Source organism: Mastomys coucha, unplaced genomic scaffold (assembly GCF_008632895.1).
Source record: "Mastomys coucha isolate ucsf_1 unplaced genomic scaffold, UCSF_Mcou_1 pScaffold23, whole genome shotgun sequence".
Taxonomy (NCBI): Eukaryota; Metazoa; Chordata; class Mammalia; order Rodentia; family Muridae; genus Mastomys; species Mastomys coucha.
This window is the reverse complement of record NW_022196906.1, coordinates 100,381,746-100,393,157: the sequence shown is the minus strand read 5'-3', so window position 1 is coordinate 100,393,157 and position 11,412 is coordinate 100,381,746. Positions and strand designations below refer to the sequence as shown.

The 11,412-nt window shown below is 53.4% G+C and overlaps 1 protein-coding gene across 2 annotated transcripts in view; it reads left to right on the top strand.

The window, feature by feature from the left end:
• The first annotated feature begins 1,914 nt into the window (after positions 1-1,914).
• Positions 1,915-11,412, top strand: part of Grm2 (glutamate metabotropic receptor 2) — a 12,149-nt gene continuing 2,651 nt past the window's right edge. The window contains exons 1-4 of one of the 2 annotated variants that reach the window (XM_031345400.1): positions 1,915-1,998; positions 3,601-4,185; positions 6,720-7,557; positions 10,042-11,117. In XM_031345400.1, coding sequence (XP_031201260.1) covers positions 3,736-4,185; positions 6,720-7,557; positions 10,042-11,117 — 2,364 coding nt within the window. In that variant the 5' untranslated portion in view covers positions 1,915-1,998; positions 3,601-3,735. The remainder of the gene's footprint in view (positions 1,999-3,600; positions 4,186-6,719; positions 7,558-10,041; positions 11,118-11,412) is intronic. The other variant, XM_031345401.1, reaches the window with a different exon arrangement.

The following is an 11,412-nucleotide window of genomic DNA, read 5'->3' as shown; positions in this document are numbered from 1 at the left end:
ACAGATTTTTGGTGGTTGTCCACATGTATGGTTATGGCTGTGTTTATATATGTGTAGCTGTGTGCATGTGAACAGCTATGCCTGTTTGGTGAAGTATGTCCTCATGTGCCCAGCCAGGAGAGGTGTCTGCATGGCTGAGGGTTGTACATCCGTTCTGCAGTGGGATAGTGCAGCTTGCTTGCTGCAGGCCATGTGACAGGTTTCTTGTGCTGCTTCTGTGTACATCAACATCTGTGTACAAAGCCCCGTCCGTGTCTTTGGTGAGACCGCTGTGGTGAGTGGGCTGGAAGTATGGCTGGGCTCTTTCTGTGCGGTTTCTCACCTCAGCACCTCCTGCTGTCAATCCCTCTGCTCTTAGAGCCTGGCCCATCACTCACTCACCCCAGGGAGCAGTCGCTCTGAGCCAACCAAAGGGTGAGAGCAGCCGGTGGCAGAGCTGGATCTGGAAGACAGTGTGTCTGTCTCACCGGCTTTGTCTGACAGCTCTGAACCCTCATCCTGCTGCTGCCTTGTCTCCCATTAGTGGTCGGGCTTGTTTGTTTGGGTTTTGATGTGTCTGTTCTGTTTAAAAGCTGTGGTCTTTACAGAGCAACGGGGCATCCAGTTTCTGTGTCCAGGGAAAAGGCCTATCTTTGTTATCCCCTCCCCCAAATGCCACATGCCCATATAGGAGGCGCCCCAGGGGTCTCTGCATGGCATGGTGTGCACATATTTGAGCTGACCTTCCACTGACTGACACCTGTGGAAGACAGGTCAGTGCTGGAGGGTTGGGTGGGGATGCTGTGCCCTAGTGCAGGGTAGTGTTTGTTAGGGTGTGTACATGCTGCGGGCATAGGACAAGCTCTGAGGCCCAATCCCAGCACAGACCCCCCCCCCAGATCCTTCAGCACAGCCTGGCACTACGAAGCTTATCCACCACCCCCTACCCAGGGGTGTCCTTCCCCATCCTGCTGTGGGAGGAAAGAGTCAAGAGCATCTTCTCAGAGCTGTCCTCCCTCTGCTCAGGCTCCTGCTCAGGCTCCAGCTCCCGATCCCTCCTACGCAGCAGCCAGTTCCTGGAGCCTTTCCTCAGCCACCTCCCCTTCTAACCCCCACTCCTTGCCCTTCTAACCCCTAACCCCGGCTCACTGGGTCCCTCGGGGTTGATCCCAGTCCTTTGCCCTGAAGCCCCTCTGCCGCCATGGCCTGATATCACTACCATAAATGCCCTTTGCTCATAGGAGCAGAGATTCATGGGGGAGGGGCAGCAGCTTTAAAGGTCATCTTCGGGATGGAAGGGAAGGCCCATCCTTTGACCTCCCCCTCCTAATCTTTTCTTCCTAGTGACTCAGGCCTTAGCTCTCACATGGGGCCTGTCTACTATGTAGCTGCAGTCACTGCGTGGAGAGAATGGATAGGAAAACAGGGGCAGACTTGCAGCAACAAGCCAAGCACTTCACTTGCCTCCTATGTACCCTTTTACCTATTCCCCAGTGTTAGCTCTCAACCCCAAGGTCCACCACCTCTTGCTCCGTGGCATATAGGAACCTATAACACTGTGCTCACTCTGCTAGCTCAGTGACCTTTCCAGGCCAGTGTCTCATACCCTGTTCCTGCCTGCTCGCAGTCTGACTGAGGGGCAGAGGGGGCTGAGAGACACCTGCTCCAGTGCTCAGTGGGAGCGCCCGGGGATTCAGCACCACACGGTGGACAGCTCCAGGCCCTGCGGACCTGTCAAGAGAGGGATCTGCTGGAAGCTGCTGGAGGCGCTGGGCTGGGAACCCTGGAGAGGTCGGGCAAAGCGGGAGGTGCAGGCCAAATTGGGGCGGGGTGCCAGGGGGTGGTGGGGAAAAGGACCGGGAGTCCGGAGGAACGGAGGAGGGGCTGGGGGCGGGCCGGGGCCGGGGGCGGGGCAGGCCGCGATTGAAAGCGGCAAGGGCGGGCCGGCGGAGAGCGCAGAGCCAGCGAGAGAGCCAGCAAGCGGGAACCGGAGCCCCGCGCCAGAGCTGGGCGCGCCAGGTAGGGTTAGCCTGTGGTGCCGCCGTCACTGCCAACCTTTTTTTAGCCCTGACCCCACGTCCCGGGGTCCCGCGGGTCCTAGAGTTGTGGAGCACCCGGGCCGAGACGTCCAGACAGCGCTTTCTGGGAGCTCCGGGAAGCGGGAAGACCGTCCCGGGCACCCCGCCTTTCTTCCCAAGAGAACGCACGCCCTGCATCGCGCTTTCCAGTTCCTCCTGCTCCAGCGTCCTCTGGTCCTTCTTTCTGTCTGTGCCTCTGTCTTTGTCTCAGCCTCTCAGGCTTGCTTGCCCTCTCATCAGATATTTGTGGTCCTGCCCCTCCGCTGCTGGACTCCCAGGTTCTGCCTCCTTTCCTGCCTCAGCGTCCATCAGAGCCTCCCCTGGGTTTCTGCCCCATCTGTGTTAGTCTTCACCCCTGATTCTCTCTCCTATTTGCCTGGCTGAGCTGCTTCTTTGGGATCCTCTCAGGCTCCCCGTCCTCTGCCCTGGCACCAGCAGACTAATCCAGTGAGAAGCCGTAGTCGCTGTGGCCAGGACGGGGGTCCTTGAAGTAGTTGTTGTCCTCTTTAGCTGTAGTTCCTTTCCAATCCTGAGGAATGATATGTCCCTCTCCCAGTCTGCATGATCTCAAGAGCCTGCCTGTATAGGGTTAATGTAAGGTGGGTGATTAGGCACAGATGATCAGATGCAGGGTAAAGAGGATGGGAGGGGAACTCTAAGGTCAGTCAAAGGCTGAGAAAGGGAAAGCTGGAAAATGATTGTCTGCTGGGTTTGGAGTGAGTGAAGAGAGGCAGACACGAAGTCTCCAGCAGCTTCCTATGAAAAGCTAGGGCATCCACAACTCAGCTCTGGTACTATTCAGAGGTCTCACCAGGTTAATTGACCCCCACCTATGGCATGCATATATATCCATCTGTATCTATTTACTCTGATGACATAAGACCTCTAATTTCATGGTACCTTCTCTGAGGCCAGTCCCTTCACCTTGCTGTCTCACTGGAATGAGGATCTCCATTCCGTTTGTTCTCAATCAGGAGACTTTGCGGGCTGGCCCTTTAAGAACCATAGTCTAGGACCCTGGGTGTTCACCTGGGCTTTAGTTTCTCTTGGACAGGAAACTATCCCATAGAGACTCTCCCCTCTCTGTGGTGGGTCTTCCAATGCCATCACGCTGGGAATCCAAGGGTCAGGATGGGAGCCATACCCCTGAGTGTATAATTGCTATGGCCTCAGATACTACAGTATTGGTCTCCTAGGAGGTTCGTGTAGGCCCTTTGGTTTATGTAGGATTTGGCAATGGCTGGAACCCCTGCCCTCTGCCTGGGTCCCCACTCCCACCCTCCCTGCCTTCTGTTGAGTTTTGTAGGGGCCCAGAGCCCATCTTTAGGCAAGATTAGGGCAAAGCTGAGACACAAACCTCTGGGGGTAGCCCAGGAGCTTCTCAGCCGAGTTAGTGACATCACCCTTCTCACGACTCCTGAGTACCTGGGAAGGGGACGTGGGGAGGTACAGAGTCCGAAGGGAAGCTGGAAATAAAAGGGGGTAGCCACTCTCTGGTTCTACTCTCTTTTCCCTGTTTGTCTGTCTCTCTATCTCTCTGCAGGAGCTGCCCCCCTTCTCATCTCTCTTCCTGTCTGTCCTTCCCTGGCCCCTGTCTCCTCTTCTCTTTTCCTTTGCTGCTTCTGTCCTCACCCCTTGAAGACCCTGGTCTGCTGGACCTAGCCATCCCTCTGGGGCCATGGAATCACTGCTTGGGTTTCTGGCACTGCTGCTGCTGCGGGGTGCTGTGGCTGAGGGGCCGGCCAAGAAGGTGCTGACTCTGGAGGGGGACCTGGTGCTGGGTGGGTTGTTCCCAGTGCATCAGAAGGGTGGCCCAGCAGAGGAGTGTGGGCCTGTTAATGAGCACCGTGGCATACAGCGCCTAGAGGCCATGCTTTTTGCACTGGACCGCATCAACCGCGACCCCCACCTGCTGCCTGGTGTACGCTTGGGTGCGCACATCCTCGACAGCTGCTCCAAGGATACACACGCCCTGGAGCAGGCGCTGGACTTTGTGCGCGCCTCACTCAGTCGTGGTGCTGATGGCTCACGCCACATCTGTCCTGATGGCTCCTATGCCACCCACAGTGATGCTCCTACAGCTATCACCGGTGTCATTGGTGGCTCCTACAGTGATGTCTCCATCCAGGTATGTGTAAATCACCCAAATGGGCATTAGGAAGCGGGGGCTGGAAAGGGTGAACCATCAATCCTGATGAGCAGGGACTTCCTGAATGGGTGCATGGAAAAGGGCACCACACATCTTTCTTTCAGTAGTTTCTTACAAGATGGCAAGAAAGTTCCCTGGCCATATAATAGGGTTGGCTTCTAGAGAATGTGTAAGAGAAACTTCTCTTGTGGGGAAAGGAGAGAAAACAGAACCATCACGTTACACACACACACACACACACACACACACACACACACACACACACACGATACTCAATGTCCAAAAGGTTTAGGAGGCAGCCTCTGAAATAAATCAGTCTTTAGGACTGAATCCTGGCTCCCATCATATGAACTGCACGACTCTCGGCAGGTTCTTTCTTTCTCTTTTTCTATGTCTCACTTTCCTTTTTTATAAAATAGGATTAATAACACTTTCTACTTTTGGGTTCCCAGTAGAAATTTAATGAGAGGATGAGCGTGTATCAAAGAGCCCGGCAGGTCGTAAGGGCACAGTCGGTATGAGCTGCTGTCAGCATTAACCCATTTTATAGACAAGGAAGCGGCTTCAGAGGGAAGCAGGTCATCAATCAATGTGGTAGCAAAGCAGGAGTAGGAAATCGGGGCTCTAGCCCTAGTCAGACCACTTCTGTCTGGATTTGACAGTGTAGATGAATAGAAGCCAGGAGCAGCCAAAGAAACAATGCAGGGGACCCAGGAGGAAGAGAAGTTGGTGGTGAGCATAGATGGGGAGGGTACCCTAAGACCGACAGGTGATGCAGAATTTGAGAGAAGGGGAAGGCTAGGGACATCACCGCTATCACTCGATTTTCCACAAGGGGTCAGCAGAGGGTGCCCTGCTAGGCTCCCACTATGGATCCAGCTGACTTTCTTCTCTACTCTCTGGACTGCACCCTGGGCTCGCTTGGCAGCTTTGGCCAAGGTGGGATCTTCCCCCTTCCTGACTGGGTCTCCTCTCACCTATGTCCTTTCCTGTCTGTGTCCAGTGTAGGTGCAGAGAGATCAGAGCAGAACTGGAATCAGGGCTTGGGGCCATCTGGGGACCTTGGTGAGAGCCCCGGTTTCCTTAAGGAGACTGGCAGAGGTCATTGCCGCAGAAGTGGGACTTAGACCCTGACCTGGGTTGATGGATTTTGACGGTTTAGGAGACATGAAGCCATGAGATACAGATGGGAAGTAAATGATTATCTTGCTAATCCCAACTGCTAGAGGTGGTTAGGTAGCAGCTGAGATGGGTGTGGCCACACCAGTGCCTGTATCTGTAGCCCTGGCTTTGACAGGGACGGGTGGGTAGCCTCCTGTGGCTGTCTTCAAATGACGCTGGAGTACTTTACCCCAACCCCCCTTTCACAGTTTCCCCTAAGACCCCATGTGTGTGTCTCCAGAAGCATAGCCACCTTGCTGTCTCAAGCCATCTCTTTCTCTAGCAGGGCACCCTTTAGAGTCAAGGCTGGTTTTTTTTTTTAATTTTTTTTTTTTATTATTTTTTTCTTCCTTGTAGCCTGGTCAGCAGAGCCCCAGTCTTTAGTCCTTAGATTATGCTGGCCCACTAATGTTTCCCCCTCATTCCAGCCCCTCTATCTTGCACATATCTCTGCCAGCTCCTGCATGCTAGACACTGATGCGGCCACATAGATCGCTTTCAACTAACTGTTCAGCCTCTTGTGATTGAACCGGGAGAACCTACAGCATGGGGAGATTTTTTTTTTTTTTTAGAGGGAGAAAATATGTGAGGAGATAGATATTTGAACTCTAGACCACTGAAGAGCCTACATCCAGTTACAGGGTCTTAGCCCTCTTCTGTAGGGCCTGTGCTTTCATTTGCCCACCATTTGGGGCTCTCGGATGAACCCCACTCTCCTGGCTATAGGGACCGAAGGTTAAGAAATGAGATGTTAGGCAGCCAGTGGTAGAGTAGGGAACCTTGTTCATTGTAGGCTTAGGCATCCAGTGGAGACCAACTTGGGCTTTCATGGCTATGTGACCCTTGGATCTAAGCCTTTCTTCCTGGGGTGACTTTTGTCCAACTTCTCATGAGAATTGTCACTAAAGAAAGACTACCTGTACTAAACACACACACACACACACACACACAGAGAGAGAGAGAGAGAGAGAGAGAGAGAGAGAGAGAGAGAGAGAGAGAGAGGGAGGGAGAGAGAGAGGTCTTTGAGTTTCCCAGATGACTCCTACTATCTCTATGCTGGTGGAGCCAAGTGCTAATCTCTCTCCATCCCAGGCCATTCTTTGTCCCCCTTGCCCCGCATCTGGTTCGGGTGCAGCACATGGTCCTGGGTGTTCTCCCGCTCAATCTCTAGGGGAGGAGAGAAACCCTCTATCCTCAGCTAGAAGACACATCAAGTTCAGATTCAGATCTTTAGATAGGGACCTCTCAGAACTGATCTGTGGTCCCCAAGTTTCATAGGTATGGGGGATGCACCTGACTCTAACGCTTGCTTCACCTGGTCTCTGATCTTTGTGCTCCCTGCCCTTGCCCAGGTGGCCAATCTCCTGCGGCTGTTCCAGATCCCACAGATCAGCTATGCCTCCACCAGCGCCAAGCTGAGTGACAAGTCCCGTTATGATTACTTTGCTCGCACTGTGCCCCCAGACTTCTTCCAAGCCAAGGCCATGGCTGAGATTCTCCGTTTTTTCAACTGGACGTATGTGTCTACGGTGGCATCCGAGGGTGACTATGGTGAGACAGGCATTGAGGCCTTCGAGCTCGAGGCTCGGGCACGCAACATCTGCGTGGCCACTTCTGAGAAGGTGGGCCGCGCCATGAGCCGTGCAGCCTTCGAGGGCGTGGTGCGAGCCCTGTTGCAGAAGCCCAGCGCCCGTGTGGCTGTACTCTTTACCCGGTCCGAGGATGCCCGTGAGCTGCTTGCAGCCACCCAGCGCCTCAACGCCAGCTTCACCTGGGTGGCCAGCGACGGCTGGGGAGCCCTAGAGAGCGTGGTGGCAGGCAGTGAAAGGGCTGCCGAGGGTGCCATCACCATTGAGCTGGCCTCCTACCCCATCAGTGACTTTGCCTCCTACTTCCAGAGCCTGGATCCCTGGAACAACAGCAGGAACCCTTGGTTCCGTGAGTTCTGGGAGGAGAGGTTCCGTTGCAGCTTCCGGCAGCGAGACTGCGCCGCCCACTCTCTGCGGGCCGTGCCCTTTGAACAGGAGTCAAAGATCATGTTTGTGGTCAACGCTGTGTACGCCATGGCCCACGCTCTGCACAACATGCACCGCGCCCTCTGTCCCAACACCACCCGCCTCTGCGATGCCATGAGGCCTGTCAATGGGCGCCGCCTCTACAAGGACTTCGTGCTCAATGTCAAGTTTGATGGTAATAGTGCTGGCCAGTGTCCTTTAGCCTGCAGGCCTTCAGGTTCCATTACTTGGCTAAGAAAACAGGGTGGGGGCTGGTGAGATGGCTCAGAGGGTAAGAGCACTGACTGCTCTAACCAAGGTCCTGAGTTCAAATCCCAGCAACCACATGGTGGCTCACGACCACCCATGAGAGATATGACGCCTTCTTCTAGTGTGTCAGAAAACAGTTACAGTGTACTTATGTATAATAATGAAAAAAGCTTTGGGTCGGAGCTAGCAGGGACTGAGTGAGCGGGGCCTACTGGAGTGAACGGGGTTGACCGGAGCGAGCAGAGGTCCTAATAATAATAATAATAATAATAATAATAATAATAATAATAATAATTTAAAAAGAAACCAGGGTGGAACACAAGGATATAGTCAGAGAGGGTGTCACTTAGGATAAAGGGACCATAAGCAGAGGACCCCAGCTGGAGTCAGGGCCGAGGTTCCACTTTCTGAGAATCTTCCAGAAAGTGGAATCTGGACTGGTCCTGGTTCTAGGAATTCTGTCTACTGCCTGGACATTAGTTTCTAGCTCTTGGCTCTTTATCGGCTAGGGGAACCCAGGCAATTCTCAGGCAGAGTGAGAGTCCCAGTCAGGGTAGGTTAGGGTGAACCAAAGGGAGAAAACTTCCATTTAGGTGAAACTTCTATTACTAATCTTGATTTTTTTTAAAAAAAACCTGTTTAGGTCATGCTATGTAGCCTAGGTTTGCCTCCAACTCACTGTGTAGCCCAGGATAGCCCCAAACTCATAGCCATTCTCCTGCCTCAGCCTCCCGAGTGCTCGAACTATATTGTGCACCGATATACTTGCCCTCATCTTGATTTTTTCTACCCAAAGTAGCCAAAGTGTTCTCAGAAGCAAAAATTAAAACACCCGTTGAGAAGAGCAAGAGCCTCAGAACCACTGTGCTCGGCTTCAGGAAGAATCTGTGTGTGTGCAGCGGGAGAAGCTGCGGGGGCTGACAGAGTGTAGAATCACAGGGTCAGACTCAGACCAAGAGGACAGTTGTCCTCAGCATCCTGGTGATGGTGATGGAGGCAGCTTCTAGGACCCACTTGGGTATCAAAGTCTGAGGATGCTGACCCCTTATCTAAAATGGCACAGAATTCCCAAATAACTTTCACTCAGCTTCCTGTTGCTTTAATTAATCATTCATGTCCCAGAAATCCAATTTGGGTTGTCAGGTTTGACAGCAAACACCTTTACTTGCTTGATCCATGTCACCAGCCTATAGCTGAATGTTTAAAACAAATGCTTTTTTTGCTAGGTGCAATGCCTCACGCCTGTAATCCCAGCACTAGAGGGATGACTGTAAACTCAAGGCTAACCTGGGCTACAGAGTGAGACTCTCTCTCAATATATTCCCCCCACAGAGTGGAGTTAGCTAGCTCTGTTGCTGTGGAGCCTGTCATGAACCTAATTCCACCAAGACAGACACCCGGAGCTATGATTAGATCACATAGAGTGTTACGGATAATGTCTGGGCTCTCATGGAGTTGATGTGAGAGAAAAGCCATTTTCAGCTTGCTGGGCTTGGTTGGGTAGAGTTAGATGGTGTGAATGTGGAGTCTAGGGAGAAGAAAGAGGGGCTGGGCAGGTGGGGGTTCAAATCCAGACAGCTTTGTTCACTCCTGAGATCCTCAGAATCTCATCTGGCTGGACACCTGATTCCTCAATGGAATCAGGAGGAATCAGGGTGGCTCTAGTCCCGGTCCCTGGGCCTCGCTGGGGACAAGGTTAGGGGGTAAAGAGTGGCAGTGGCCATCCTGTGGAAGGCTCTGGTTTCAGATGGCCACTGAGGTTGGGATTCTGTTTGCAATGGACCCATTAGGACTGACCATGACTGAGGCCAGTCTAGTGGACTGTTGTAGCTAGAGGCCACGCTTGGCTTTGGGATCTCTGTTAAGTTTTTGAGAGAGAGGAGAGAGGAGAGAGGAGAGAGGAGAGAGAGAGACAGAGAGAGAGAGAGAGAGAGAGAGAGAGAGAGAGAGAGCTATGTTGTGTGTTGTGATACAGTTAGAGTTTGAAGACTATGGTCTAAGATTCCAAGTCATAATGGGATTGGGGCTTAGAGTGGGTGAGACTGAGTCTGATGTTGAAGTCTAGGGGTCGTAGTGTGCTATAAACTGTCTTTTAGAAAAGTGGCTTGAGGTGGGGGTGGGGCTGGACAGATGGCTCAGTGGTTAAGAGCACTGACTGCTCTTCCAGAGGTCCCAGGTTCAAATTCCAGCAACCACATGGCAGCTCACAGCTCTTTGTAACTCCAAGATCTGACACCCTCACACAGACATACATATAGGCAAAACACCAATGCACATAAAATAAAAATAAATGTCAAAAAGAAAAAGTAGCTGGGGTTAAAATAAGATGGGCTTCAGGTTCCTTCTGAGGGTGAAGGTTGTGGTCACATCGGAGGACCTCACCGGCCTTTCCTTCTCTCTTCCATTCCAGCTCCCTTCCGCCCAGCAGATACCGATGATGAGGTGCGCTTTGACCGCTTTGGTGATGGTATTGGCCGCTACAACATCTTCACCTATCTGCGGGCAGGCAGTGGGCGCTATCGCTACCAGAAGGTAGGCTACTGGGCAGAAGGACTGACCCTGGACACTAGCATCATCCCATGGGCCTCTCCATCAGCTGGCCCCCTTCCTGCCTCTCGCTGTAGCGAGCCCTGCCTTCAGAACGAAGTGAAGAGCGTGCAGCCCGGCGAGGTCTGCTGCTGGCTCTGCATCCCCTGTCAGCCCTATGAGTACAGGCTGGATGAGTTCACCTGTGCTGACTGTGGCCTGGGCTACTGGCCGAATGCCAGTCTGACTGGATGCTTTGAGCTGCCCCAGGAGTACATCCGCTGGGGGGATGCCTGGGCCGTGGGACCTGTCACCATCGCCTGCCTAGGTGCCCTGGCCACCCTCTTTGTGTTGGGTGTCTTTGTGAGGCATAATGCTACACCCGTGGTCAAGGCCTCGGGTCGGGAACTTTGCTACATTCTGTTAGGAGGTGTCTTCCTCTGCTACTGCATGACCTTCATCTTCATTGCCAAGCCCTCCACGGCTGTCTGTACCTTACGGCGCCTCGGTTTGGGGACTGCCTTCTCTGTCTGCTACTCAGCCCTCCTCACCAAGACCAACCGCATCGCTCGCATCTTTGGCGGGGCCCGGGAGGGTGCCCAGCGGCCGCGCTTCATCAGTCCCGCCTCACAGGTGGCCATCTGCCTGGCACTTATCTCAGGCCAGCTGCTCATTGTTGCTGCCTGGCTGGTGGTGGAGGCACCTGGCATCGGCAAGGAGACAGCCCCTGAACGGCGGGAAGTGGTGACATTGCGCTGCAACCACCGTGACGCAAGCATGCTCGGCTCCCTGGCCTACAATGTGCTCCTCATCGCTCTCTGCACATTGTATGCCTTCAAGACCCGCAAGTGCCCGGAAAACTTCAACGAGGCCAAGTTCATCGGCTTCACCATGTACACCACCTGCATCATCTGGCTGGCATTCCTTCCCATCTTCTACGTCACCTCCAGTGATTATCGGGTGAGCATGTGTTGCCAAAGCAGGCAAGGTAGAACACCGGACCTTTCCTGCTATCCCATTTTATCTACGGTTAACCCTGAAGCTCCAAGAAGTCAAATGGACCTCAGGAAAGGTTTAAGGGAGAAAGAAAGCTTGGAGAAATGTCCAGGGAGGTAGGAACTCGCTGGGAGGGGGAGGGTGCCAGGTGTCAGTCATGGGTGGTGCCAGGTGACAGTCATGGAGGTGGAGGGTGCCAGGTGTCAGTCATAGGTGGTGCCAGGTGTCAGTCATGGGAGGGGGAGGGTGCCAGGTGTCA